This window comes from Falco cherrug, chromosome 9 (assembly GCF_023634085.1).
Source record: "Falco cherrug isolate bFalChe1 chromosome 9, bFalChe1.pri, whole genome shotgun sequence".
NCBI classification, from domain to species: domain Eukaryota; kingdom Metazoa; phylum Chordata; class Aves; order Falconiformes; family Falconidae; genus Falco; species Falco cherrug.
This window is the reverse complement of record NC_073705.1, coordinates 12026495-12054392: the sequence shown is the minus strand read 5'-3', so window position 1 is coordinate 12054392 and position 27898 is coordinate 12026495. Positions and strand designations below refer to the sequence as shown.

The 27898-nt window shown below is 53.7% G+C and overlaps 4 protein-coding genes across 7 annotated transcripts; 2 read left to right on the top strand and 2 right to left on the bottom strand.

The window, feature by feature from the left end:
• Positions 1-258: 258 nt before the first annotated feature.
• CDC26 (cell division cycle 26) lies at positions 259-924 on the bottom strand. Its single transcript, XM_055721308.1, has 2 exons — positions 745-924; positions 259-663 (listed from the first exon to the last, which is right to left on the bottom strand). The coding sequence occupies exons 1-2, from the start codon at positions 823-825 to the stop codon at positions 487-489; spliced, it is 258 nt and encodes an 85-aa protein (XP_055577283.1). The 5' UTR covers positions 826-924; the 3' UTR covers positions 259-486.
• A 79-nt stretch (positions 925-1003) lies between these two features.
• PRPF4 (pre-mRNA processing factor 4) lies at positions 1004-9044 on the top strand. Of its 2 annotated transcripts, XM_055721300.1 has the most exons (15): positions 1024-1150; positions 1704-1748; positions 1845-2022; positions 2254-2440; positions 2639-2726; positions 3513-3592; positions 3858-3951; positions 4879-4973; positions 5277-5335; positions 5961-6084; positions 7269-7358; positions 7617-7739; positions 7883-7990; positions 8077-8195; positions 8376-9044. In XM_055721300.1, exons 1-15 carry the CDS (start codon positions 1091-1093, stop codon positions 8567-8569), a joined length of 1644 nt encoding a protein of 547 aa, XP_055577275.1. In that variant the 5' UTR covers positions 1024-1090; the 3' UTR covers positions 8570-9044. The 2 variants fall into 2 exon arrangements, with proteins under 2 accessions (XP_055577277.1, XP_055577275.1); XM_055721302.1 differs by lacking the exon at positions 1704-1748 and having other exon boundaries at positions 1004-1150.
• WDR31 (WD repeat domain 31) lies at positions 8772-18195 on the bottom strand. 3 transcript variants are annotated; one of them, XM_055721303.1, is made up of 10 exons: positions 18140-18195; positions 14949-15081; positions 14002-14131; positions 13482-13556; positions 13230-13374; positions 13043-13143; positions 12342-12409; positions 11748-11889; positions 10878-11040; positions 8772-9422 (listed from the first exon to the last, which is right to left on the bottom strand). In XM_055721303.1, the coding sequence occupies exons 2-10, from the start codon at positions 14993-14995 to the stop codon at positions 9262-9264; spliced, it is 1032 nt and encodes a 343-aa protein (XP_055577278.1). In that variant the 5' UTR covers positions 14996-15081; positions 18140-18195; the 3' UTR covers positions 8772-9261. The 3 variants fall into 3 exon arrangements, with proteins under 3 accessions (XP_055577278.1, XP_005442161.2, XP_027665325.2); XM_005442104.3 differs by lacking the exon at positions 18140-18195 and adding an exon at positions 16119-17776; XM_027809524.2 differs by lacking the exons at positions 14949-15081; positions 18140-18195 and having other exon boundaries at positions 13482-13768; positions 14002-14124.
• Positions 18196-18242: 47 nt separating this feature from the next.
• Positions 18243-27661, top strand: BSPRY (B-box and SPRY domain containing). Its single transcript, XM_055720420.1, has 6 exons — positions 18243-18324; positions 18903-19001; positions 19612-19842; positions 21551-21576; positions 22827-22951; positions 26983-27661. Exons 1-6 carry the CDS (start codon positions 18268-18270, stop codon positions 27507-27509), a joined length of 1065 nt encoding a protein of 354 aa, XP_055576395.1. The 5' UTR covers positions 18243-18267; the 3' UTR covers positions 27510-27661.
• Positions 27662-27898: the final 237 nt, after the last annotated feature.

Sequence of the window (27898 nt, the reverse complement as noted above, 5' to 3'; positions counted from 1 at the left end):
CCTATAAAACGCTAATGAGAGGCTCCCCGGTACCTTCTCCTTAGCAGGGTCACCAGCTTGGAGGGTGAAAGGTTTAAATGAACACATTCACCGTCTCCATTTTGAACATTACTAAATTACAAGATCCCCCACAGGATCCTTCTGCAGGGGCAGTGTTTTACTGCTTTGCTGTATCGGGGCACACACAGGTGAAGGAAACACCGGCATCCTGGGTGTTTCCATCCCTGCCTGCGTGGTCTCCTCAGCCATTTGAAGCAGTTCATGTGGCTTGCTTTTTTTTTTTTTATTAAAAAAAAAAAGACATATTTAATTCAAAGGAGACACTTGGCCATGGGACGTTAATGGGCGTGTTAACCAGACCCACTTAAAAAACCCACATCCAGCAAACTGAAACAGCAAAGGGGAGGGATGGTGAGACCAGACCCACCAGCCCCGGCCCCCCCGCGGCTGCCGGCCCCCCCCAGGGCTGCTGGGTCCCCCCCGCCGTTAGAACTCGAAGGTGCCGAAGTGGGCGGCGCGGCCGCCGGCCTTGGGCTGAGGCTTATAGCCGATGCGGTCATTGATGATCTGCTCCCGGCTCTTGTGGTCGGCGCCCAGCGCGATGCTCGCCGCCTCCTCGCCAGCCGCCGGCACCTCCGCGTCCTCCCGCTGCTTCTTGCGGCTCTGCGGGGCAAAGGGGTCGTGTCACGGCGCGCCCAGCCAGGGGCGGGCAGGGCCCGCGGGGGCGGCCGGCCCCGCTCGCACCTCCAGGTCCTTCCGGATGCTCTCAAACTCCTCGATGTCGTCCAGCTTCAACTCCAGCCGCGTCGGCTTCCGCCGCAGCATTGCCACCGCCCGCCGCCGCTCCGCCTCGGCCGCCGCCGCCGCCCCACGCCGCACCCACGCGGGCCGCACCGCCCAGCCTACTCCGCCTCCCGGCGTGCCCCGCGCGTCTTGCCGCTAAGCGCCACCGCGCCTCCCGGCGTGCCCCGCTTCCCGCCGCGCCTCCCGGCGTGCCCCGCGCCTCCCGGCGTGCCCCGCGTCCCCCGGAAGTGGTTGTGAGGCGGTGGAGTTCGGCGCGGCTCTGTGCGGCTACCGGAGCGCGGCCACCATGGCTTCTGCACGGGCACCGGCGGCGAAAGGCGGCGCCCGCCCCCCCGCGCCTGCAGAGGTGGGTGGGTGGGTGGCTCCGGGCCCGTTACCCCTGCGGGAGCGGGGACAGGCCGCGGGCCGGCCCAGCCGTTCTGCTTTTGGGCCTGGGGCTTGCTGTGGCGGGGCGGCCCTGGTGTGGGGCAGGCCCCTCTCCCCCGCCCCGCGCCGCTGGTGACACCGGAGCTATTCGAAGGGCCGCAACTGGAGCGGTTACGTGTTTTCATGCGTTTTTACAGAACCCTTTTGTTTTTCTTGGAAATTTGTTCTAACGCTCCGCTCCTGGGAGCATCTTCCACTGCTTCCCGGTAAAGGGCATCGAGAGCTGCTGGTCCTTTTTTTTTTTTTTGTTTGTTTTTTTTTTTTTAACAAAGGCATTGCTCGTGCCTTTGCTGGCACTTGTTCAGCAAGATTAGGAAAAGCTTTGTGTTTTAAAGTTTTCTTAAAAAATAAAAAAATCCCCCAGCCTTAAGAATGAGGTCTAAGCAGATAATAACCAGAAAATAATTCAGTCTAACTTATGCAAATTGTTTAACATGGCATTTTATTTTCTATCTTCGTATTTGGGACAACAGTCCAAAATTAACAACTCGAATACAACTTCAGGGTCTCTTAGTGATGTACGTACAAACTTTCTCCAGCAGAGCAGTGCTTTCGTGCACAGCCAGGCTGTTTGTCATTTCCTTTTTTGCCAAAATTCTGCCTTTACCTTCTAGGCTGCAAAGAGCAAGCCTGCAGAAGAGAGCGATGCTCCTCCACCCAAGAGGGCCCCCATCTTTTATGGCAGTTTGGAAGAGAAGGAAAGGGAGCGTCTGGCAAAAGGAGAATCAGGGCTGCTGGGAAAAGAAGGGATGAAAGCTGCGATTGAGGCTGGCAACATCAACATAAGCAGCGGTGAGAATGTTTAACCACCTTTTTATTTTCCCCCCTCGTTCTGGAATATGAAGTTTTCAGAAGTCTTCTTTTGAAAATTTGAAAATTATACTCAGCTTCTGAGTATAATTTAAAATCAAAACTATGACACCATTGCCTGGACGGTTGGCTCTGTGTTTGGATCTTCCTGTTTGAGAGGGATCTCTCATCCAACCATTGTTTTCAATCTGACAATTTCATTTTTTTGTTCAGGTGAGGTCTTTGATCTTGAAGACCACATGAGCGAGCGGCAGGCAGAAGTTCTGGCTGAGTTTGAGCGCAGGAAGAGAGCCCGGCAGATCAACGTCTCCACTGATGACTCTGAAGTGAAGGCCTGTTTGCGAGCACTTGGGGAGCCCATCACGCTCTTTGGAGAAGGCCCTGCAGAAAGGAGGGAGAGGTGCTGTGTCTGCCCTGGCTGTTGCAAACAGGGTCTCAATTTATCAAATCCCTGATGTTTTCCTTTTAGCTGGGGTGCAGTGAGTGCCGCGAGTCAGTAACACTTCATTGCAGTGCAGCAAGAAAGGCAGGCAGTGATTATTTGTCAGGTTAGCTGAGAATTCACTGAGTGAATACAACTTCCTGTGTTTCTTTCCAGATTAAGAAATATCCTTTCAGTGGTTGGCACAGATGCATTAAAAAAGACGAGGAAAGATGACGACAGGTCTAAAAAATCCAAAGAAGAGGTAATGGTCTCTCTTGTTCTCTCAGTGCTGAGGGAGATTTGTATGATACCCTTTAAGATTCCTTTGACAGTCTCTACTATGTCCAGGACTCTTGGTTTTGGTCAGTCTGTGGGTTCTTTTGTCATCCCTTCATGCTGCTTCTGTATTGCCCACGTTAGCAAAACTGGGCAATGTTTTGTCTAAATCAGGAGCATTAAGTCTGGCTTGTACTCGCTGACCAAATTCCGAGCTCCATACGGCATATAGAAGAGGAGATCAGATGTTTGTTCCTTAGTATAGCGAGTCTTTCATTGTTGTTTGTCTTCATACTTGGGAAGAAAGTATTATGTTCCTGCTGCTACATGTTTCTGCCTTTGATTCTTCTTTCTTTTTGCTTCTCCTGTCTCTTTTCTCACTCCATTTTTTCCTTATTATTTTTTGAGGTTGCTGTTAGAAATAAGGACAGCTTCTGCAGCTCTGGGTGTTCTTTTTACTGGGCGATGTGTAGGCAAGGAGGAAGCTGTACGTCATTAAGTAAAAATGAGTTAGTGTTCAATTGGAATATTCTTGAGTGAAACAGCAGCACGTCAGGTTCTGATTTATAGGGCTGAGCGTTTGACTTGAGTCTCTTAATCCTAGGGCTTATAGTTATGCAAAATGCCCTTAAAAAGAGGCCTTAACACAGCAAGATTTAAGAGCAGATGCTGTGGTGGCACTTAATGTACTAAGAGGAAGTCATCTAAGGTAACTGAATGGAAGAGAAGTATCACCTTAGTTTTTTCTTCAGTTTTGTTCTTTTTGTTACAGTATCAGCAAACCTGGTACCACGAAGGACCACGCAGTCTGAAAACAGCGAGGCTGTGGCTTGCTAACTACTCGCTGCCCAGGTGAGATAAAAGAGCGCAAACGAAGGAGGGAGATGCAGCCTTTTGTAAAATCCAGCTGCTAATCCCACTGTGGGTAGTGCAGGATATTTGAGGTCAAAGGAATAGGGAACATACACTGGTAGACAGGTCCAGTAAGCTTAGAGCTTGAGTTCTCAGTGACTGGCTCGAGTTGGCCCAGTTTGGGGGAAGAAGAGGGAAAAGCCTGTTTCCAGCAGCAGGGTGAGGAAAATGTAGAGGCTTGTTACTTCACCTTTTCTCTTCACAGGGCGGTGAAGCGGCTAGAAGAAGCCCGTCTACTCAAAGAGATTCCAGAGGCAACCAGGACATCACAGAGACAGGAGCTACACAAATCCCTGCGAGTAGGTGTGGCAGCTGCTCAGCTGCTGTTTTTACAACTTTTGCTGATCTTCCAAAGATATCAGAAAGGGATCAGCTGCTCAGAGGTGCTGTCGGGAGATGCGTGTAGTTTTCTGCACTGTCTTCTGTTGGAGAGCTCTGCTTTTTCTCTTTCCCTGTGTTATGCATAAAGCATGTTCTAGCTCTTTCTTCAAGTGATTCGAGAGATGTACTTGAGTTGTCCCTTTGCATGGCAGGGGATGAAGAGATACCCCTGCATTACCTTGCCGCTTACCTGTGAAGTTAAAGGAATTTTTTCTTGGCTTTCTCACAGGTTTAGCTGGCTAGGAAGGGACTGCTAACTTTCCTTTACCTGTACGGTCGTCACTGGGAAATAATAACCAACACAGTAATGCAAAACATGCTTTAGATGACTCTGGGATGCCCTTTTTGAGCTTGTTAAGTCAGATTCCCAGCTTAACAGAGAGGCTCAAGCACACAGTGTGGTGCCACTCTAATCCTGTTTACACCCAGAGGCATTAGCTGCCAGAGGATTTGCTTCTCCCCTAAGCGCACCGCACTGCCTGCCCTAGTCTGTCCAGCTGCGTTTGTTGGATGAGTTGTAGAAAGAGGCTGAAACTACAGTAAGTTCTCTGTTAAAGCCAGAGTCACAAAGCAGGCCTGCAGGGTTATTGGTGGCACGTATTGCGGGTGGCACATGGAATGCTGAGCTGCGCCCCAGGGCCGTGCTAGCTTACACTGGGCAGGCTGGCTCCGTGGCCTTCCTGCTCGGAGCTGGAGTGGCTCCTGGGCAGCTCCTCCCTTTGGAAGTGACTTTCCAAAGGCCTCTGCCTCCTCCTGTGTACATTTGCCTCCTTCACCTCAGTCTTTGGCTGGGGCTTTCTCTAGTTTGTTTGTACTTCAGTTATTTTCTGTCTGTCTGGTTACAGTCCTTGAATAACTTCTGCAGTCAGATTGGAGATGATCGCCCGCTGTCCTACTGCCACTTCAGCCCCAATTCCAAACTTCTCGCTACTGCCTGTTGGTAAGTTTTCTTGTACAGCGTTTGCTTTAGGGGCTGGGAGAGCACAGCAGGAGTGAAGAAGAGGGATGTTATTGGAGGCTTGTGAGAGTTCAGAAATGGTTTTTCTTCCTACTCTGAACTCTTCACTTCGGTTTAGAGCTTAGCTGAGGTTTCTGTCTGAGTCCATTAGTTCCCATGGATGGTTGCCTGAAGTGTCCTGGTATTTTAGCTACTGCAGAACCCCCCAGGGTGGCTTTGCAGCTCTGTTTGATCTGTTCTTTGACATTCCTGTCTATGCTGACATCTGTTCCTTGTCTTCAACAGGAGCGGATTGTGCAAGCTCTGGTCTGTGCCTGACTGCAACCTTGTTCACACCTTACGAGGTAGAGAAAAGCGACTTTCACTGAGACTCTTTGCTTAGTTCTTTTGTTCCTCTCTGGGTTGAGTTCCCAGACCTGCACTACTTTGTGACTCAAAGTGTAGTATTCTTTGGGCAGACTTTATTTTAATGAGTGTCAGTCAGGCTTGTGGAGCATGGGCACGTGTCAGATAACCAAGAGGAAGTCTTGGCTTTTCTCTTAGAGCCAAGACTCAAGTTTGCTGTTTCTGTTTCTGAATGGTGGTTTGTTTTGTTTCAAAACCTGGTTTGGGTTATTTTGATCCAAATACGAGCGTTTTTGGCCAGGTCATTTAACAGTAGTAAGGTTCTTTGAACAGGGGTCACAACTTTTGCCCTCACATTTTGTATTTCGTCAGTGTCTTGATTTATATGTTAAATTTTCACTACATTTTGAGGATGACAAACCTCAGTGCTACTGGAATTGCAGCTTAGCAGTTCACAGGACCAATGTGTCTGGCCGTTATAATGCAACTTCACCCAATGTGGGATGACACGGTGAAAGTGTTCACTGGTACCTGACTAATTAGTAACAAATAAATGCTGCTGTTCTGAAGAATTGGCCAAGATCATGTGGCAGATGATGAATTTTAATTTTCCTTTCTCTTAAGGACACAACACCAACGTAGGAGCGATAGTCTTCCATCCCAAAGCCACTGTCTCCCTAGACAAGAAGGATGTTAACCTGGCCTCGTGTGCGGCTGATGGTTCTGTCAAACTCTGGAGCCTTGAAAGGTCAGAACGATACCAGACATGCACAGCTGCAGCATTGCTGTTTTGGGGTTTATTTTGTGTTACTAAACACTGGACATTTACCATCCTCCTGCAAATATAACCTTTTCTTGTAGTTATACCAGTGCAATTCCTGGCCTCAGTATGTGCCACCTTCTTCAGCAGGAAAAGAGATCACCCTGATTAGGGGAATCAAGGTGAGGGGAAATTATCTGAAAAGAATCAAGTCATAATTGCTGCTGGGCATTAGTAAACTGCTTTGGGTGATGGATGGAAGACTTGGAGATCATTTCATTCTAACCTTTCATTTAGGAGGAAATTTCCTCTCTTGAGTATTAAGAAATGAACTTTTGAGTTATTGGATAGCACCAGTATTGGGAGGTGGACTAACCAAATATATGACCATGCACAAAAGCTTCAGCCTGTGATGAAAACAAGTAGCTCTGTCACTGCACAGTGTAGTTCTGGAACACGTGCACCATCTGTCTCAAGCCTGTAAAGAAGGGAACGGTGTAGATACCAAGCATCAGCTGTGTTTGAAAAGTGGAGCCCTGCAGTGCACCTCAGGAAGAGGCAGGCAGCTGTGAGATCCTCAGTTGTTCATCCTTAGCTGAAAGTTGCCGTTCCTAACTGCAGAAGCATACCTGTGCAAAGGGACAGGGCGTTTACTAGTCTTACGTGACCACATCTCTAGTTAGCCTGCTGGAAACACTAAATGCTGTTCAGGCCTTCTGCTGAAGGCTGCTGACCTACTGCCTGTAATTCTGGGAGAATAAATATTCACTCTGTCTTGCCTCCCTGCAGTTTTTCAGAATAGCAGAATTTGCGGTAGTTCAGGATGTGTTCTGTGTAGTCACAGAAAAAAAACTCCCTGCAATTCAGGTAGTCCACATTTTGTTTCTGCACTTTCAAAGTGCTAATGACAAGGGCCTTGTTAGTTTTCAGGAATAACAGTTATCCCAGGAGAACGTTATAACCAACATGAGTGTGGATAAAGGGGTTTTATTTAAAGCTTTAGGTGTGTGAACAAAAGGCAGAATTTGGAGTCATTAGTTAAAATTCTGACGTTCCTGTCTGGCTTGCCTTTAATTAGCAGTTCTTCTGTTGTGATCATAACATTTGCAGAGGCCTGGCTAGAGCCAGCCACCTCCGACCAGTGTCCAATGATTTTTGTTTCTGTTTTTTAGTGATGAACCAGTGGCAGATATTGAAGGACACAGCATGAGAGTGGCACGTGTGATGTGGCACCCGTCTGGGAGGTTCCTGGGTACTACCTGGTACAGAGATTTCGTTGTTTGCAAAGACATTACCATTAGCTGTCTAGTTGGTAGCCCAGTGACTACCATTGCTTGTCCACAGAGGAGCCCAGCATGGGCAAGGGTTGGCCATTCTTGACAGCAGCTGGGCTGTTGTCTGCCCCTCACGTGAGACCCTGTTGGTCTCCAGCTGGAAATAAAATGCCCACAGAGTTAATGAAATATCCTGTTACTCTCCTTGGAGATACGTGTATTTGGACAAACACTTTGTTTTTACAGCTACGATCACTCGTGGCGCTTGTGGGACCTGGAAGCTCAGGAAGAGATTCTCCATCAGGAGGGGCACAGCAAAGGGGTCTATGACATTGCCTTTCACACGGATGGGTCTCTCGCTGGGACTGGGTGAGTGTCCTTTGTGGCAGGACTGGGTGTGCAGTATTATCAAGGTTTTGTTGCTGGCTGATGCCGAGTGCCCCAGCAATTTCTGAGCCTACTCTGGCAGTTGCTGAGGCCTGATGGGCAACGCTTGGGTTCTCCCTTCCTAGTGGACTGGATGCTTTTGGCCGGGTGTGGGACTTGCGCACAGGACGCTGTATCATGTTTCTAGAAGGCCACCTGAAGGAGATCTACGGGGTTAACTTCTCCCCAAATGGGTAAGAAAGGAGCTTGCGTGGTTTACGTGGGAGCTCTGAGTACAAACCCAGCTCCCAACAACATGTTCTTCTCCATCCTTTGGCAGATACCACGTCGCAACTGGCAGTGGTGACAATACCTGCAAGGTATGGGACCTCCGCCAGAGGAAGTGCATCTACACCATTCCTGCCCATCAGAACCTGGTGACTGGAGTGAAATTTGAACGTAAGTACCTCCTGGCTGATGTTCCTTATCCCTGCCTCTCCCAAGCTGAGGTGGCAGGGGATAGGGGCAACTCGAAACCACATCTTCAGGTCAGGAAGACCTGTACTGGTTAGCAGAAAAGATTTGCCGTGGGATTATTTGCAAATCTCACTTCTCCCTTTTTCTCATCCTCTGCTGCAGCCAATCACGGTAACTTCCTGCTCACAGGCGCTTACGACAACACCGCAAAGATCTGGACTCACCCTGGCTGGTCCCCTCTGAAGACCCTGGCTGGTCACGAGGGGAAGGTGATGGGACTGGATATCTCCCTCGATGGCCAGCTGATAGCGACCTGCTCCTATGACAGAACCTTCAAGCTGTGGACAGCGGAGTAGCTCAGAGGTGCTGCTTATGAACTGGAATGGAGACGTTAATGGCTTTCAACTAAGACTTGTTTTTTTTTATATTAAAGAAAAAAAAAGAAATCGGCTATTGCAACATGCGTTACGATAGCTGTAGTCACTAGTTGGTCTTGGGTTGAGGTATTTTTGAAGCGCTTCTGTTTCCCAGGGCTTGGTTGGAGTCAGATCTTGGGTGATGTTTTTCCACTTTTTAGGACTTTGGTTTTATACCACAGATAGTGCTTTCTGCTGTAATTTGGAGACAGTCCATAGGCGTCCACCCTCCCCTCCAAGTCAGGCTCACAGGCTTTCTCCAGCCTGTTCCGGTCATTTGTAGGTCGCCATACAGCCCTCGGGTATGGTGTTATTCAGCCTCTGTTAATACCTTTCATTTTCCAAGAGCCTTTGGTAGCCTGTGTGGAGATTCTGTAAATAAAATGCAGAAGGCTCACTCGGGAGCAAGAACTTGGCCTGAATGTATCAGTGATGTGGCTTTTCTTCTAGACTGCTCTAGTTCCTTCCCCACACGCACAATCTGAAACCAGTAAATCCCCCTGTGGCCGCCCCACTGATCACACATCGTTGCTCTACATGTGAACGCTCTCCTGGTGCTGGCAGTCGGGGGGGAAGCTCTGGGGGAGTTGCCTCCCCTCGCAGGGCAGTCTCTGCCAGGGAGGTTACTACGGTCAAAATGCTGCCACCTCCTCCAGCGCCGGGTCTGCACCGTCACTCATCCGGAGTACGTGAATTCCCGAGTGAAAACTTGCGCAGAGCAGTGTGGAGCTGTCACAGACGGCCAGTGAGACCAGTGGTCCCGATCCCTCGAGGCACAAGGAGGCCAGGCAGGCTGAGGGAAGAGACAAATCACTCGGCACGCTTGGTTTGCCAAGATGAGACATGACCACACCAACCTCCCACCACCTGGCTCTGCCTGCTCGCCTGAGGCAGGTGAGCTGCACCCCTCGCTGTCCCGGGTCCCCGCAGCCAAAGGCATCGGCACGTGCCCCCTAGAAGAGAGACCCTCCACCCCTGTAAGCCCCACGGGGGACCTGTGCGTTGCCCAGTCGGGCAGTGGCCAGCTCACAGGGATCCAGGCTGACGTCAGGCTCTGCCCTTTCCCTGGAGACAAAGCGGGGATGGATGGACAGACCGACCCCGCTGGGCAGAGCTGCAGGTCTTGCGTGGAGGCGTTCCCAACCTGCCTTTTTCTCCCAAATTGCTTATGGTCCAGAAATGGTTTTCCTAAGGGCTGTGCTACACTCAACATGCAGTTTTGATCAACCTCCAAAAGGGAAAGAGAAATAAGACTTACAATGTCCATCGGCCCTTCTGTTCGTGTCTCTTACTACACAAACCCCGAGGCAGCATTAGTGCAGGGACCCCAGCCCCATGCTGAGCTGCCAACAGCTGCATTTGGCACGGACAGTCAGGCAACCACCTCTTGTGGTGACTTGCACCCTTCCAGGAGCAGCTGAATTAAGGCTGGCCGCTGTGGTAGTCACCCAGTTGTGGAGGCAACAGGATCAAAACAAATCTGCTGCCAACCCCGCGGCCACCTTGGCGTGTGCGGGCACCAGGGTGAGAGAAGAGGTGAGTGAAACAGAAGGCGAGAGCTTTTCTGCAGGGGATCATCAGGTTTCTATTTTCATCCTATGGTAAATAAGTGCATTTGGAGAGGGGCTTAGACACAGGGAGCATCTAATGCTGATGACTTCACCGCATTTGGTGTGTGTCTGTGAACCTGAATGGCTTCCAAGAGGTCCCTGCCTTCTGCGCAAGGCGTTACTAACAAGCCTGCTGCTACGGCAGGGCTTGGCATGTTAACAGCCTTTGTGCCCAGCTCAGGTGAGGACTCTGCCCTCGCCAAGCCCTCCAGCAGGCAGAGGTACCCCCCAAACGGCAGTGATTCCCTCCAGCAGGCAGAGGTACCCCCCAAACGGCCGTGATTCCCCTCAAGGGGACAACCAAAGGCAGGGCAGTTGCTCACCAGCCCTCTGTCCTCCAGCACGACTGTTTTTTACAACTTTCCACTCGTATTTGTGGAAAGCCCTGGAGTTCCCCTGTTCGTTTTTATTTTTATCATTTGTCCTGTCATTGCTGAACTCGGATGGATCTTTAAAAGCCATCTCTCATCGCTGCTTCCTTTTATTGTAGGAAGGACACTCCACCCAGTCCTGCAGCTGGATTAGAGTAAAACCCAGAGATTTCAGGCATCATCGTGCCCATCACCACCAGGAGACAGAAACAAAGGGAACAGTTATCCCAGAGTGAGGCGCGTGGCGTGGGCGGGACCCTCCCCTACCTCCAGTGTCACGGTCCCAGACCTTCACTGTGCTGTCGTAGGAGGACGTGGCAATGCTGGGGGTGACAGCTGGGCCGCGTGGAAGGAAGACGCACGAGGTCGTGGTCTGTAAATGCCCTTTGTACTCGCACACTCGGTTTCTTGTCTGCCGTAGGTCCCACAGCTGCAAGGCAACAGGCAGAGGTTCGAGCTCAGGCTCTGTTGCTGCCACTTGCCAACACGGAGCTCTTTTACAAAGAGAGGAAGATGGTTTTGGATAAAGAGCTCCTTGCCCATCCCCAGAGTACAATTACTGCCTTTGGGCCCTGCTCATGCTCCCGGTCCTGGAGAACTTCAAACCTCAGGGGATTTTCACCATCGGTGACTATTTGAGCATGTGCCCACACCCATTGGAGCTGATGGGCTAAGACTGCCAGGGCAGATAGCTGTGTCTCCAGCCTGCTCCCGCCCTCAGCCCTGCTCTCCCTGGGTGGGATGGTCTCATCCTCTCGATGCTCACACACAGGGCTGAGAACCTGCAGGGCTGAGAACCTGCAGGGCTGAATCCCTGGTTTGGAAACACCTTGAGCAAAGGGCCCCTTACAGGCTTTCTGTGAGAGCCTCGTGCTCCTTGATGCCATTACTGAAACAAAACTCCAGTGCTTTAATCAGGAAGAATGTCAGCTCGGCTGTTCTCTGAGCAGAAGGCTTACCGAAGGGACAGGCAGGAAGGCACTAAGCTCCAGCCCTGGCTGGTGACACCAGCATAAGGCCAAGACAGTGGGAGCAAGCAGATCCTTGGAGCGCTGATCTTGCTGCCCTCTGCTGTATCCCGTGAATGTGGGAGAAAAAAAATCAGAAAAAGCCGGACTCGGTGCCCGGCAAACTCACGGTGGCCTCGCTGCCCTCGCCCGCGGAGCCACTGCTGCTGCTGAGGCAGTACCGCCCATCCTGGCTGGCATCGCAGCACGTCTGAATGTGCTGCTTGGCTGGGAACGTGTGTGCCACCTGCAGCTCCCGGCTGTCCCAGATCCTGGAAGGAACGGCAGTGGGGAGGGGGACTCTGATGCACCATCACCACGACAGGCTTCCTTCCGTACCCCGCGCCCCCCACACCCTCGCTGTGCCCTCGTGCTTTGCCCTTGCTGCTGTGCCCCATGCTGCATCCTTGCATTTATCTGTTCTGGATCAATCTCCATCCAGAGCAGCTGTGCTGAGCTTGCTTTTTTTAATTCTCCTTTCCACCCACAGCTGCCACCCCGTGCTGCTTACAGCCACGGATGTCCCTAGACCATCCTTCCCTGGCAAGAGGCTACAGCTCCAAGACCCAGGTGAGCTGGAAGGTGGCTACTAGCCACCCCAGCAGGGCATGGGAGACCAGGTGGTCATGACAACCAGAGAGACAGCTTGTGCGCCGGCATCTTCCATAACCCCCACGTGCCCCAGGCTGTAACTTCCTTCTCTGTGGCCACATGAAGGATTTACCTGATTGTTTTATCCTCTGAGGTCTGGATGACATAAGGTTCTCCTGGAACCCAGCACAGATGTGTGACCTGTGGAGAGGGAAGGATGAGCGGGAGCCCACCCCTGCCTGCAGCCCAGGCTGGCATCCACCTGTAGGTACACATCCAGCGCGCTCCCACCCTCTTCCTCATGCTGGGTTACGAGCAGGAAACGTTGGATGAAGGTTTTTTGTACTTCCCACCAATGTTGCTCCCCTATTATTATTTTATATAGATAATATATATATATATATATATATATATATATAATCGTGGTTATTTGCAAGCAGGGAGGTGCCAACAGCTCAGCAGCACACAGAGCCGTGGTATGTGGCACGGGAGCCAGAAGATGGTACCCATAGCAGCTCTGCTGCTGAGCTGGAACAGAAGGGAAGGCAGCCCCCACGGTGCAAGGTGCTCCCTAGCAGCTATCAGTCGGAACATTAATACATTTCTGTATGGGTCTTGGTACCTTTGTGCTCCTGGATTTTCTGTTACTTGGAGAACGGAGTAACCAGCCTTGAGCTTTGGTCTCCCCAGGTGCACAGGCAACCCGTGCAGTGCCTCAAGGGCTTCTTGCAGCACCAAGCTCAGAGCAAATTTGTTCTACGTGGCTTCATGTGCCAAATAACTGTGCAGGCATCGAGCTGCTGAGATAGGATGCAAGAAACCAGCAGCTCCTACCAGATTCCTGGAGATAGCGGCTCTGCCCAGACACTCTCCGGTCTCTGTGTCCCACTTGCACACGGTGTTGTCTCGTGAACCTGAGCACAGCTGGGAGGCATCTGCAACCACAAGTTAACATTAAAAAAAAAAAGTCAAGAAAAGCTGTCAATAAATCCCTGGGCAATGGGAGTGTGTTGTCCCTCACCTGGGCTCACAGCCAGTCCAGTAACAACCAGGTCGTGTCCCAGGAAGCGCTGGCTTGGCCCCGAGGTCCCGTGAAGCTCCCACATCATCACTGTCTTGTCCCGCGATGCACTGAAGACTCTGTCTGAGTCAGGGGCAGCGGTGACCTGCCAAGGACAAGACAGGAGAAGCCAGTTAGTCGCTCCGTCATTCCGGGCTCCCCAGTCCCTGACAGGTACCCGTACCAGAGACCCCACCGCGCTCCATTGCTCACCTTGGAGACCTCCCGCTCGTGCCCGACGAACCGCCGCAGTGCAGCCCCAGATCTCCAGCTGCAAATGGCCACGGTCTGCGGAGCAGCAGGGAGAGGCATCAGCAGGGGCAGCAGCAGAGCGGGTGAAGGAGGATTACACACGTTCTTGGTTATGTTACACTGAGACCCGTGCACAGCCCAAGCTTGGAGAGGGAACATGTTCTTCTGGTTTTGAGCTCCTACAGCATATGCAGCTGCCTTTAGAGCCTGTCCTGTGCCAGGTAACATGTGATCCAGTGATCCCAAGCCTGGGTGAGACCATTGGATGTGATCTGAGTTCAGGAGAGGTTATAATATTTGATTCAATGTGCTTCAGTGCATGCTCTCACTCTAAGCTCATCTTTTCTTTCCAAATCCAGGAACTGACAAAGTTGTTACCATTGACGGAAATGTTTAAAGCTCATGTTTAAACCTTATTTTCTGAACCTGTGAATACATTTTCATGACTGTGCTTTGTGCCTGGTGGCAGGGGGTACCTCACCTTATCTCGTCCTCCTGACACACACAGGTCTGGTTTGAGAGCAGCCACAGAAGCGACGGCATCGGTGTGCGTGGGGCCGTGCTGCCTGACGGCTCGGACAGGTCCTGTCTCTTCCACGGAGCCATCGGCCCTGCAGCAGCAGGCAAAGAGACAGTGGCAGGGGCTGCAGGGGCTTCAGAGCAAAGCCAGGGCGTCACTCCCCAGTGCAAGAGGGGTCTGGGAGATGGCACCGCCGGCTGCGCTGGGGAGCGACAACATCTGCCTTTGGAAAGCCAAGGGGGAGCTGGGAATGGACAAATGCTCCTGGACTAGGTGAGATGGAGCAGGTCTATTCCATCTCTAGAGCTGCTAAATATTTAGGTGTTAACTCACTCCATACTGGTGCAAAGAAGAAAAGAAATGTTGATCTCGCCAGCCTCCCCTTCCACTAACACCTGGCAGGCTCTGCTGCGCCCCTCTGCTCTGGCACAGCCTGGCCAAGCCCACCGAGCCCCCTGCTGCTGCCCTGTGCTCTCAGCTGGTCCCCAGGCAGAGATCACCCACCCTGCTGCCACCCACTGAATTGCTTCATCTTGCCCATGGAAGCCGCTGCGTCTCTGAAGAGACGGTGAAGCGGTTTGGATCTTTGGGCTAAATAGTTGCCCCTGGAGCTGTTACCCTTCAGAGCTCTGCCCGAGCCATCGCAGAGCAGGACCCCCGGCCATGGGCAGGACCCCCGGCCATGGTTGCACACTTGGCCACTCCTGTGAGCTACATTTTAGATTTCAGTCCCCCAAAGAAACCGAGCAGACTTTAGAAGTGAGGGTCAAAAATAAAAATCCAATTCATACATTCAATAACAGAACTAAACCCACACGCTTGCTACAGTCTCTATTCATTTGCTGTTCTCTCTTTACTCTCGAACCTGATTTATTGACTTCAGGCATGGTCGCCTGGCATCGCGTTACCTGTATTTGGTGGTGTGGAAGGTGATTTTACTCTGCAGTTTCCCCATAGCTCTGCCGACTAGCACAGCTCCCGCTCCGGCCAGCAGCGGGGAGCATCACGCCGCACCTCAGGTGCCTGCCGCTGGGATGCGGGCTGTGGGTGAGGAGACACAGTGTTACTGGGAATGCAGAGAGGTTTCTCCTTGTTACAGATATGGGATAAGGCATATGTATGCTGATAACACACTATCTACATCTTAACTTCATTTAGAGTAAGAAGAAAAACCTCAGAGGAGGGGACGTCTGGAGCTCCCTAGGCAAACCTGCTCAGAGCAGAGCCACCTTCCGAGGTGATGCTCCTGGGACCTTACAGCTGGGCTTTGAAAGTATCCAAGCTTAGTGAGGCCACAATAGAGATGAAGCTGCTGCCTACAATTCTTCTAGCACCTCATGCCTCCTCTTACTCCAGTATCTGCTCTTGACTTCCATATTTCCCAGAGATCCCAGTCTCTAGGCTGGTGAGTGCAAACACCCCCAGTCTAAAGTCCATAGTGCCAGGTGGGACCGAGGTAACCACAGCCACAGGCAGCCTGAACTTCACCGGACCAGCCTGACTTAACGTAAAGCTTGAAGCGATCTTTCCATAGGCTGAGGAATGCTTTGGGAACAGCAGCTTCTATGTCCAGAGACTCCAACCCCACATCCAGTCTGGGGCATCCCACCCGTGGCATCCCACAGCCAGTCCCCGCACCAGCGTCCACCCGGGCAGAGGAGCCTTCGGCAGAGCAGGGGCCCGAGGCAGCATCTCCCCCTCATCCTCATGGGTCACCGACCCAGCCGAAACCACTTTCAATGACAGTGAATTGTCATGTACAGTAATTGGCTTCTTCTTAGCTCAAGACATGCTAATTGGATTTAGCCTGTACTAGGTGTATGTTGGCATTCCCGTCTTCTGGGTCAGTAGTATTTTGCTAATAAAAATCAGAAAAAAGCACCTCTGCCTGCTTGTTCCAGCAAAGAAAAAACCTGCTTGAAGGCTCTGCTCACAAAACCCCAAAATACTGCCCACCTGAAAACCAAATCCTGGGAGCACTAAGCAGGAGGGCTTGGGTTTCTACAAAATATTCCCTTTCTAATTTTACCCTGACAGCCGTTGTGATTAGCAATTAGTAATACCCAGTTAATCTCCACCTGTTCCATCCATGAGTTTGCATGTTCAAAAGCTGTGAAGAATAAGAAATCTCACAGCCGAGGGGCAGCGACAGTTCAGCAATTTGATCAGACTGAGTGTCCAGGTCATTTCAGTACATGAGCAACAAACAGGGTTTGTCCTTGCCAGCAGGAGAACCCCGGAGTTTTTTTCTCCTGTAAAACAAGATTCTAGGAAAAAGCTGAGATGTAAATTCTAATTTTTTAATTATGGTGATTACTATGTTTCCCCACTCATGGAGTTAATGCACACATGCACAGTCGACCCTACCTGCACATCAGCTCAAATCAGTGTCAGGGGGAGGCTGCCTGCTCTCTCCTGCCTTTTGCCCACCGCCAAAAAGAGATTTTTCTGAATCCTGAACAAGAGCAGTAGCTGCTCGGGCAGGACGTTCCCCTCACCTGAGGTGTTAGGATCTGGCAGGCTTCCCTACACATTGACCATGAACCTGGTCCATCCCAAAGCTCTCCAGGAACACAGGGATCCTGCCGCAGCTGATCCATACACAGCCACCCCTCCACAAGACCGAATTTCACGCCGGAGGAGCTCCCATCCTCCCTTCTCCCCAAATGTATCGCTTAGCAGAGAGCAAAAAAATTTTTTACTAAATCATTTTTTAAAAAGAAAGCACCGAAACCACAGCAACGTTTCTCCCCGTTTTCCTGGGGTGTTAAACAGCCCCTCGCAGGGGGTGTTCTGCTTTCGGGGGGCACGGGGGCAGCCCCCAGCCCCGTAGCCAGGGGTGGCCCCAGGCAGTGACACAGGTCCCTGAGGCTGGGGGTGCCCCCTGGGTGCTCCCCGGGTCCCTGTGCATGGGGGGAGCCCCTAGGTCGGTGTGGGGCAGCCCGGTGGGGGCAATGTGGCGCAGTCCAGGGGGCTATAGCTGGGGCAACCCTGGCAAAGGTGTGGTGACAACGCAGGTCCCTATAGCTGGGGCAGCCCCATGGGAAAAATATGGGGACAACATGGGTCCCTATAGCCAGGGAAACCCCATAGGAAGGATGTGGGGTGGCTCCTGGGAGGGATACAGGGACAACACGGGTCCCTGTAGCCAGGGCAACCCCTGGGAGGGATACAGGGACCCCTGGGAGCGATGTAAGGACAACATGGGTCCCTACAGCCGGGATAGCCCCCTGGGAAGGATATGGGGACCCCTGGGAGGGATACGGGGACAACAAGGGCCCTTGTAGCCGGGACAGCCCCCTGGGAAGGCTGTGGGGCTGCCCCTCGGAGGGGTATGGGGACCTGTGGGAGGGGTACGGGGACAACATGGGTCCCTACAGCTGGGACAGCCCCCTGGGAAGCGTATGAGGACCCCTGGGAGGGGTACGGGGACAACACATGTCCCTGAAGCTGGAATAACCCCTGGGAAGGCTGTGGGGCAGCCCCTGGGGGGGGAGGGTACGGGGACCCCTTGGGGGGGTATGGGGACAACATGGGTCCCTGCAGCCGGGACAGCCCCCTGGGAAGGATATGGGGACTCCTGGGAGGGATATGGGGACAACATGTGTTCCTGAAGCTGGAATAACCCCCTGGGAAGGCTGTGGGGCAGCCCCTGGGGCAGGGTACGGGGCCAACACGGGTCCCTGTAGCCGGTACAGCCCCCTGGGAAGGATATGAGGACCCCTGGGAAGGGTACGGGGACCCCTGGGAGGGGTACGGGGACAACACGTGTCCCTGAAGCTGGAATAACCCCTGGGAAGGCTGTGGGGCAGCCCCTGGGGGGGTGGGGGGTGTGCGGGGACCCCTGGGAGGGGTACGGGGACAACACGGGTCCCTACAGCCGGGACAGTCCCCTGGGAAGCGTATGAGGACCCCTGGCAGGGGTAGGGGGACAACACGTGTCCCTGGAGCTGGGATCACCCCTGGGAAGGCTGTGGGGCAGCCCCTGGGGCGTACGGGGACCCCTGGGAGGGGTACGGGGACAACACGGGTCCCTGTGCCTGGCCCAGCCCCGCGGACACCGGGCAGCCCGCCCCGCCCCGGGGACAGGCGCACTCACCGGGGCCCGGCCCGTCCGTCCCGTCCGTCCCGTCCCGGCGCGGCGCAGGGCGGGCGGGGCGGGGCGGGGCCGCGGGGGGCGGGGCGGCGCGGGGGGCGGGGCGGCCCGGGCAGGTGCCGGGGCGCAGCATGGCCCAGCGGGGCCGGGGGCTGCGGCCGCTGCCGGAGCGGGCGGCGGAGCTGCGGGTGAGCGGGGACGGGCCCCGGGACCGGCCTCTTCCTCCCCCGGGGCCGCGGCGTGCGGGGCTGGCCGCTCCCGGCGCTGGGGTCGTCTGGGGATGGCCGGCGGGGGGGCGGAGAGTGTGAGTGGTCCCCGTGGGGAGGTGGCTTCTCTGTGGGGCCCGTGGGGGGTGTGGAGCCACGCAAGGGGGTCCCCCGTGGGGGTGGGGGGTGTCTGTGGGGCTCCTGGCAGGGTATGGGGCTGTGGGGGGGGGCATGGTGTGGTGTGGGGCCACATGGGGAGTCCCCCGTGGGGATGGGGGGTGTCCGTGGGGCTCCTGGCAGGGTGTGGGGCTCTGTGGGGCCCTGGTGGGATGTGGGGTCACCTGTGGGGATGGGGGCTGTCTGTGCGGCTCCTGGCAGGCTGTGGGGGGGCCCTGGTGGGGTGTGGGGCCATGGAGGGGCTCCCTGTGGGGAGGGGCTGTCTGTGGGATGGTGCCCAAGGACCCCGGGACCTCTGGAGCCGGGGCGGGGGGGGGGAGGGGGGCTCGGGGCCGCCGTCGCCCCGTCGAGGGCTGCGTGCTGCCCGCCACTCTGTGCTCCAGAACAAGATCGTGGACCGGTGCGAGCGGCTCCAGCTGCAGAGCGCGGCCATCGCCCGGCACGTGGACCAGGTGCTGCCAGCCAAGGACCAGGGCGTCCTGGTGAGTCCCTGCCCCTTCCCCAGAGCTGCGTGGAGCTGCCCCCATGGGCACCCGTGCTTGCCCGCACGCCCCGGTGGAGATCTGAGCTCCTGGGGGCTCGTCGGTGTGCAGGGTCTGTCCCCCTCCTGCCCCACAGCGTGTGCAAGTGGAGTCCTAGGGTGTGCCTGTGGCTTCTGCTCCATCTTCCCTAAAAATGTACGTGAACAATAAATTTCTTGGTGTGAGTGTACAGCTATCAAACATCCCGCTGCGACCAGTGTCTTACTGCTTCCCGATTTTATTTGTGCCTCACTGTCCCTGGGGACAAAAGGCAGGTCTTGTGGTGGCTCTGTTTCTTGGTAACAGCGCATCCAGGAAGATCTGCTGAGGGATGTGACTCTGGTCCCACACAGGTTGTCACTGAGGTACCAGGGTTAGGCCAGGAGGCAGCAGGCAGCTTTAGGACTGGTTGTCCCATTTATATCTGCATGCATTGTGATGATTACTGGGGCTGGGGCTCAATTAACAGAGTAATCTTCAGCTGAGCCCACAGAAAACCGGCAGAAGCGGTTGGTGCTCTTGTTGGGGCTGAAGCAAGGCTGATGTTTCTCCTCTCTCCTCACTGTGGCAGAACGCAGCCAACGTGGCCCGGGAGCTGGTAATCCAGAGGCTGATCTTTGTGGGGAATGCGTGTGAAAATGAAGAGCAGCGGTTGCTGGAGAAGGTGCACGTGGAGGAGGAGCGGGCGCAGCAGAGCATCCTGACCCAGCGGGTGCACTGGACTGAGGCTTTGCAGAAGCTGGCTGCCCTCCGAACCTACCTGGTGGATGTGATCACCAACCTGGATGACCAGGACCTGGTGGTGAGTACTGCTACTTGTACCTAGGGACAGGTCGGTCAGCCCAGGGGTGACCTAGACTTTTTATCCTGGATATTATGGGACTCACAGTGTTGAGCAGCTTGCTGCGCTGACAGCGAGGAGGCAGAGTTGGACAGGACCTACGTTTGCAGGTCTAGCTCAAGGAACCTTTTTCACCTGATCCTGACAAGCCCCCGTCATTTCTTGGTGGTTCCCAGAGCGTCTGCTCTGCCTGATTCTGCTTTTGCTTGCAGTGAGGTCTGGACACCCCCTGGGTCCTCTTGGCTTGAAGCTGCCGGCTCTCAGATGCCCTTAGGCCTGACAGCCAGGGCAGCTGTGGGTTGAGGGTGGCTCTTGCCACCCGTTTTCTAGTGTTCTGTCTGGTTTTAATCAAAGTGTGACCCTTGGGAGCACCTGCAGCTCTTCTTGAAAGTCTGCCCTGTTGTCTGGCATACTTCTGCTTGGGATATTTACCGTGCAAAGCAGCCCTTTCCTTTCGCTCAGTTCCTTTTCTGGCTATTAAATTGTCTCGGTTTAGCCAAGCGATCCCTCTTGATTTAGATGTGGGCAGGTAGGCAGCGCACCACCTTGCTCTGAACCTCTGCTTGCCACATGTAACTTTGTGAAGAGGCAGCAGCAGCTCTGCTTGAAAAACAGAACCGATCCCATGGACGGAAGGTAGATGGCCATTCCTTCGGTGGGAAACGCAGCTTCTGTCTGGCCCTGGCATCTTGGCTGGCTGGGCTGTGGCCTCGCTGTAGAGAGCAGAGGCTGGAAAGCAGGATCCATCGGATGTGGCAGAAAAACATGTGGCAGAAAACACTGGGACCTTCAATTTCTCCTTTTGCCACGTAGTGGAGGGGAAATAGGGATCATACATACTCCGTCTTGGGTCGTTGGTGTTGGTGTTTGTGTCTATGTGTCATGTCACAGGAGAGTGAAAGGCACATAGAACACCCTGCAGCTCATTTGTGGGAAAATACTTGATCCCTGCTCACCACTTTGCTAACTGGGCTGTACCTTGAGACCTCACCGCTGCCAGCAGGTACAGAAACAAGTGGGACCGATCAGGAGGTTATCTGATCTTTGACTCGGGTCCTCTGCAGCTTCACCCCTTACTGAAAGCTTTGGGGGTGGTTTGCTGCGTGCACAGGATGTCCTTGCAGGAGGGGCGACCTCGGGGCTGGGGGTTTCACACTCTGGGCAAGGCAGGGTGCAGTGCTAAGAGCTTCCAGGTGCAGACGTGCTGGTGTCTGCCAGAGGGTACGGAGTCCGAGCTGGCTCTTTGTGGGTCCGAGACTTTCCACCTGCCTCAGCTCTCCCCTGCGTTTCGCTTGCACCGGATGATCCAGCTGTACTTGCAGGCTTCTGCTTTCACACCACTTGCACGCGGCAGAGCGGTGGCAGGCTCGCTCTGGATGCTCTCTGTGCCCCTCTCAAGCTACTTGTCACCCAGCCTCACTGAGGCAGCAGATGTATTGTCCTCAGCCATTCCCACTTGTTTTATGAGTCAGGGAGTGGAAAGTGCCGCAGCAGAATAAGGATGCTCGATGCTCCCCGTGCTCCCTGGGGCTAGCACTGGGGTGGGGAGTGGTTTCTCTGGGTCACGAAGGAGAACGGTGCTCCCTGGGTCTGCTGTGCCCCAGCCTGTGGTTGGGATTTTATCTGTGGGGATTTCAGCTGTGATAACTCTTTCTCTCTTTGTCCCCAGCGTGCAGAACAAGACATCTTTGAGAGGTTAGTACCTGGCTGCTCCTGGTCCTTTCCCTGGCCCCTGCTTTGAGCTTGCCTGCACCCTCTGCGGTTCCTGCTGTGAGCAGCGTGCCATTGCCCAGGCAGCAGGTGACACCCCCCCTTTCCTCTCTCGTGCTGCTTTTGTTGAGGACAAGGACAGAGCACAGAGGTGCCAGCCTGGCCTCTCTGCTTCATGTGCTGCGCTGCAGCTCCAGACAGAGCAGCCTGGCACCTAGAAGTGCTCCACGTGCCACGTACCCCCGGAGGCGCTGCCAGATGTGCTCGCCCCCTTGCTTACTGGAGACTTTCTCCAGCTCCTTTAGAAAACTCCACAGGGGGAGATGGAGCAAGCCTGTCCCTGGCCTGTTGGCAGGAGGTGGGATGGTTGAGCTGGAGAGCTGGCGTGCTCCGTGCCTGGGGGGGCGGCTGGCACAGCATCTCCCCAGGGGGCAGCATGCCCTGCCTCTGTCCCCAGCGGGCAGGGTGCAGGGAGAGGAGAACCAAGCGCAGGTGTCAGCATTTCTGAGAATCGCCGTCAGTAGCACTGGGCTGCCCTTCAGAAGGCAACTTGGTAGCTGCATTTTTACAAGTGTTTATTTCCATGGCTGCTACAAGGGTGCCAGCTGGCACTGGCTGGACTCTGCTGCCCAGAGGATTTCCAGGAGTATTTTTGCCTGGAGCCTGCTTGTAGAGAGAGTAAGAAATGTGCCGAGCACATCACCGGCAGCCTGTGCCAGAGCCTTTACTTACAACCCTGTGTTCGTATGTGTGCTGCAAGCCACAGGAGCCCAGCAAAACCTCAGTCTCCTTGCTATGCCGTATGAAACCCCGCATCCCGGCTCGCTCTCCTGTTGTGCCCCCCTTTGCTCTGACAGCAAATTCCCTCGATAGAGGGAAACCTGCCTCCGTCGCCGCAGCCCGTCCATCGCGCTGCCCTTGCACCCTGACGGCTGCTATCGGATGCGTTTACTCAGCGGCTGCCGAGTGAGGAGGCTGTTGGCTCAGGCTGCTGGGATCATATTTTAAAACAATGAAGTCTAATGAAATTTTAAAACAATGAAAGCCAGCCGAAAGTTTTACTTGGGACGAGGGCTTGCCTCGAAACCCTCGCTGTAGTTTCCCTTCAGCCAGTGCTCCCCTCGCAACTGCGCCAGCTCATTTCTGCCATAGCTCCCAGTGATCTTCATCAACACCTCCCAGCCCTGGTCGATAAATCACTGTATTTTGAAATAACTCTTGTTTTCCTTTGCTAGGACAGAGGTGGCGGAGGGAATCTTAGAGCCACAGGAGTCGCCAAAGTTAAACTTTAATCAGACGTGTGTTCAGAGTCCACTGCTGCATCGACTGTGGGCCTCTGCTGTTCTCTGCTGCATCGCAGGTCAGTGTCTCGCTGGGATCTCACGCTCTCTGGGGATCGCTGCATGCTCATTCATGTTGTGCCCAAAGAAACACCTGGATGCTATGTCCTGCCTGGGACCTGGCATGTCCTGCCCTCTCTGCTGTCCCAGCCCCTGCTAGCTGCTTGGAGACCCCAGCCAGGGGGGCAGCAGCAGCTGTAGAAGGTTTGGGAGGGGGACAGGGGCTCAAAGCCACTGGTTGTGGCTAAGAGAACTGCAGTTTGAAAAGACTGTGTCTCTTACCAGCTCTGTTACTTAACCTCACCTGGTTTCTTTTGCTATTTCCTGGGTCACTTGGTGACAGCAGTGAAGCTGTTGCTGCTGCAGGAATCTCTGTCACAGAAACTCCCCTTCTCCACATTTTGTGTTGACTTCTGGTGGTTTTAAAAGAGGGTGAACTCACCCACATGGCGTTTCTGAGACACTCTGAGATGCTGGAAGGAGAAGTGAGTAAATATAGTAGCTTTCTGATCATAAACGGAGATTGTGGCTGTGCCCGAGCTGGTGGTTTGTTAGGGACACTTGTGATCTGGTTCAGCTCTCGCTTTGCAGCCGAGGCTGCGCTGGAGGCGTTTGTCAGGCCAGTGACGTGCGCTGGGTATGGTTTTACCGGGTTCCGGCTGTGATCTGCTTGAATTGCTGGTTGCGAAATGTTTGCTTTTACTCTTGCTTTCAGGCCATCATTAGAGCGTTGCAAATGCATTTTTTGTTCCTTAAAGGTGGCAACACCCTTCACAATTTGAAAACATTTGTCCCCTCTGCTGCCTTGTGAACAGTCCTGGGGACGATCTTCCCAAGGCTTTTGCATTAACTTCGGGGTTTTGCACATCTCACTCTTAATGCTGATAAGTAGTTCTCAGTTTTTCCCTGTTTCCACGTCCTTCTCAAAGGTGTGTGCTTCTGGCTTTTATTGCTCTTGAGAATTGTCCGCACCAAAGAACAGCTTGAGAATCTGTGTGTACCAACCACCACCATTTGGTTCTTCTACTGCAGACTCTGGTGTTGTGTTCCCTTTGTGATTAATTTCCCTGTTTTGAGTGCTGGCAGTCATGCAAACTCCTGCACTTGTACATTGGCAAAATCAGGCAGGTTCTTGGCAGATGTTCGAAGCTGTCAAAGCAAGCAGGAAACCTTTCCCTAATTCTCTGTGCTGTGACATGGGTTTTTTTACAGATTCCTCTCCCAGTAGCATCCTTGTGAAATGTAATGACTCCAAGGCATGCAATTCTTGTAGTGGGTCTGTTGGTATGCTTATTACACAATTTCATTCTGTTTGGTTTTAGTTGTTGTTTGGTTTGGTTTGGGGTGGGTTTTTTCGGTGCGTAGTTACTTTAGCATGTCATTACTGCATGCTGAGGACGCCTGCCATATCCTTGCATGTCTCATTAGTCCGTAGTCTACCCAGCACCTAGCCTTAGAGATTTAATATGAACCGCAGAGGTCCCAGCCTTCATTAAGACACAGCAATGTTATGTTTCTCTTGGAGGTCTCATTCCCTAAAGGCAGCTGAATGAGAGGCAGTCTTGTTTATTTGCTTGGAAACAGTAAGTTCCTAGCCTGGATGGTTTTGCCTGTAGCCTCTCAAAAACTTGGAAACCAGCAGGCAAAAGAACCTTCATTTCACTCTCAAACCCAACATGATTCTTTGATGTCTTCACTTGGCATCCAGGCTTCTGTATCGCTTACCTTTGGGGTTGGCGGCTTCTTCCTTAAACCAAGATGATGTCAATCTCCAAGCACTGTCCTGGGAGGGATCTTGGTTCATCAGTCCTGCTGGGGGGCAGTAAGTGGGGGTGCTGGCTGGAGACCCGCTGGAGGACCCTCCTGCAGGGGTGACACAGACTGGCTGGCTGAGACCTTGGGCTGCTGCGTGGTGACCTTGTCCCAGGGACCAGGTTGGGCTGGGCTTTCACCCTGGTGCCTAAATCTGGTGATGAGGATTTTAGTTTCAGATGTGTGAGTTTGGAAAAGGGAACTTGGATTTTTAGTAGTAAAATGTGCTGCAGCTAACACACAGGCACTTCACAGAGATGTTAACCATGTTATCCTACCTACGCAGCATGGCAAGGCCACTCAATGGGCTTTTTGGGGTGAGATGAACTCCTGGTAGAATTTTCATCAGAATAGATGGGAATATCCAGAGGGCAGATTTAATCATGACAAAACTTCTCTGTGTGGGAAAATTTGCTGATCTGAATTACTCTGCTGTTACTCTGCCAGCGCTTCCCCTCCTTCAGATGCTGCCCTGGAATCGTGATTCCACAACGGAGCTACGTGGGTGTCATCGGGGTGGTGTATCCCCACGTGGATGATCCCTGTATGTGAACACTGGAATGCAAACCCATCCCTAGGTCAGATGTGTGCTGCACAATATCAGGTTTAGCGCCCTTCTTCTGTCAGAGGAAGATAAAGCCTCGTGCTGCTCCATATTCTATGAATTCACAGCAGTGTTTGGCTTCCTGGAAAGTCAACTACAAATAGGCAGTGTGGGCAAATACAGCTTCAGAGACCCACAGAGAGCACAGAGCCGTGGGCAGGCACGTTGCAAAGCATTTGGCTGCTGCTCAGTGAAGTAAATCATCAAACGAATGAGGTTTTCTGCTTCAGCTGGAAGGGGATGCCGTCTTCAGCTCCTCTTTCTGCTCGCTGTTGCCCACAATAGCTTCCACCTAACATGCAAGCGTGCACGGCAGTTGCATGTTGTGCAGACTGATAATTCAGCCTGGGTTTGCCTCCTGCTGGGGAGCACCAGGGTGGGTGCAGCCCTAGGAAACCCCTCGGCCAGTGCTGCTCTCTGGTTGGTGCTGCTCGCTGGTCAGAGGGATGCCGACCTGGGTCCACGTAGGTGCTGGAGCAGGTCAGGCTGTGGGACAACCCCATTTGGGGTGCAACATAATGGTTTGGTTCTTCAAGGGCCTCATCCTGCCACATGCTGGATGCCGGGCAGAGGGTAGTTGGGAAATGGCTGGAGCAGGTGTGATATGGTGGAGCTCTTGCTGGTGGCAGAGCAGATGACTCACCTGCTCCAGCCCCGTTTCCGTGGTGGTTTGAGACCTAAAATGAATGACGTGAGGGTGGGGGAAGGCAGGGCAAGGAGGGGCACCCGCAGGTAGAAACTGGGTCTCCCCAGGAGCGGGTGAGTCAGCTGGGCACCAGCCTTATCTCTTTCCTTAGTGAGCTGACAGCGAGAGGAAGGAGGAACTCTTGTGCAGGGCGAGCGGTGCTGGGTGCTGCCAGCCCTTGGGTCTGAAGTGGTGGGGGCTTCCTCCGGCCAGCCTGGCTCTTGTCCCAGGCTGCTGCCCACCAGGTTTGTGCTGTGGCTCAAGGGCAGCCCGTCAATTCACAGCAAACCCAAATGGAGTCATGACCATGCTCATCTCTTAATGCCAGGTGCCACCTCTCTCCGCTGCTCCGAACATGCTCAGGGTGCGTTGATTATTGATGGGCTTTATAGGAGGAAAGGGATTTCCCCTGCCCAGCCCGCTCCCTCCCTCCTCATTCCCGTATTACCGGCTTTGCAGGTTTTCTGCAATCAGCCCTGTCCTTGCGCAGGCTCTTGACTTGCTCTGCTCAGGCTGGGGGAGGAGGTCAGGTCCTGCTCGCCCGTGGTCGGGGTGGGAAGAGGTGGGAGCTGTGGTCTGGGTCTCTCCAAAAGTGGAGCAAACCTGCTGAGTTCTGTTTTGTGGGGATTCAGGCCAGGGTCAGAGTAAAAGATGAGCAGCATCTTCTCTGACTCTGTGGGACTCCTAGTGCAAGGGTGGAAAGGTGAAGTCTTGTGAGGTCCAGGCTTCAACGAGTCTGCGTTGTTCTGGCCCTGGCTGGAGAGGGTAAGCTGTGGGGGGCTGCTGTGCTGGCACTCGGCCTGAGCCCACCGCACCATGTCATCCTGGGGGAGCAGATGGGTCCACAGGAGCGATGTGCGAGGAGACAGTGGTTGTGATTGCATTTCTCATGGCTGCAACTTCTTGGGGTGGTTCACAAGTCGGTGCTCACCGCATGGCTTCTCTTGCAGGCTCGCAGGAGATTCATATCGATGAGAAAACTGTCAGCCCCCACCTCAGCCTGTCAGAAGACAAGAAAACCCTGACCTTCAGCCCCAAGAAAGCAAAAGTGGACTTGGACTGCCCCGAGCAGTTTGACCACTGGCCCAATGCTTTGGCTATTGTGGCTTTCCACTCAGGAGTCTGTGCGTGGAAGGTCAGCGTGGAGAAGAGCTATGCCTACAAGCTGGGTGTTTGTTACAGCTCCCTGCCACGGAAGGGGTCTGGCAATGAAGCTCGCCTGGGCTTCAACGCCGAATCCTGGGTCTTCTCGCGCTACGACAAGGAGTTCAGGTTCCTGCACGCTGGGCACCCGCAGGCGGTGGAGCTGATCAAGTCTCCGGCCGAGATCGGGGTGCTGGTTGACTTTGCGGGAGGCGAGGTGCTCTTTTACGACCCTGATTCCTGCACCATCCTCTTCTCCCACAGGGAGACCTTCACGGAGCCCCTCTATCCTGTCTTTGCTGTGGCACACCAGAGCATCTCGCTTGTCCAGTGAGCAAAGTATTGTGCTCGCTGGGGGGGTGAACGTGCAGTTGTATACACAGTGACTGTATATACACTATACAGTGCCTTTATGGGGTAGGGAAGCCCAGACAGGGCTACTGGCCTGTGTACAGTGGTGCTCAGACAAGACCTGCTTTCAGACTACATCTGTTCTCTACCGTGTTTTATGGCAGCTTCCCTCTCCTCCTGGAAGTTACACCCACCCTGTGTCCACTGTGCTGGAGCAAGGGGTCGGAGTCAGGGTAACGCCTGGCTCTGCCAGCCACTTTTGGGTAAATCATTTAATTCCTCCCCAGCCAAGGGCAGCTTTCCAGCCTGACAGTGGGCTTTAGAAAATTAGAAATATGAAGAGATGTGTTTGGAGAAACGGCAGGGAGGAGG

What these genes read in the sequence shown, in the direction of transcription:
- PRPF4 (XM_055721300.1), top strand. Translation starts at nt 1,091, where the DNA reads ATGGCTTCTGCACGGGCACCGGCGGCGAAAGGCGGCGCCCGCCCCCCC. An exon ending in GTTAACTTCTCCCCAAATGG is followed by an intron (nt 7,991 to 8,076) that starts GTAAGAAAGGAG and finishes ATCCTTTGGCAG; the next exon opens with ATACCACGTCGCAACTGGCA. An exon ending in GACTGGAGTGAAATTTGAAC is followed by an intron (nt 8,196 to 8,375) that starts GTAAGTACCTCC and finishes CCTCTGCTGCAG; the next exon opens with CCAATCACGGTAACTTCCTG.
- CDC26 (XM_055721308.1), bottom strand. Translation starts at nt 825, where the DNA reads ATGCTGCGGCGGAAGCCGACGCGGCTGGAGTTGAAGCTGGACGACATC. An exon ending in GCATCCGGAAGGACCTGGAG is followed by an intron (nt 664 to 744) that starts GTGCGAGCGGGG and finishes TTTGCCCCGCAG; the next exon opens with AGCCGCAAGAAGCAGCGGGA.
- WDR31 (XM_027809524.2), bottom strand. Translation starts at nt 13,748, where the DNA reads ATGTTACCTGGCACAGGACAGGCTCTAAAGGCAGCTGCATATGCTGTA. An exon ending in CCGCTATCTCCAGGAATCTG is followed by an intron (nt 12,410 to 13,042) that starts GTAGGAGCTGCT and finishes CCCTCTCCACAG; the next exon opens with GTCACACATCTGTGCTGGGT. An exon ending in GCGAGGGCAGCGAGGCCACC is followed by an intron (nt 11,041 to 11,747) that starts GTGAGTTTGCCG and finishes GTTGCCTTGCAG; the next exon opens with CTGTGGGACCTACGGCAGAC.
- BSPRY (XM_055720420.1), top strand. Translation starts at nt 18,268, where the DNA reads ATGGCCCAGCGGGGCCGGGGGCTGCGGCCGCTGCCGGAGCGGGCGGCG. An exon ending in CCAAGGACCAGGGCGTCCTG is followed by an intron (nt 19,002 to 19,611) that starts GTGAGTCCCTGC and finishes TCACTGTGGCAG; the next exon opens with AACGCAGCCAACGTGGCCCG. An exon ending in TGTTCTCTGCTGCATCGCAG is followed by an intron (nt 22,952 to 26,982) that starts GTCAGTGTCTCG and finishes CTTCTCTTGCAG; the next exon opens with GCTCGCAGGAGATTCATATC.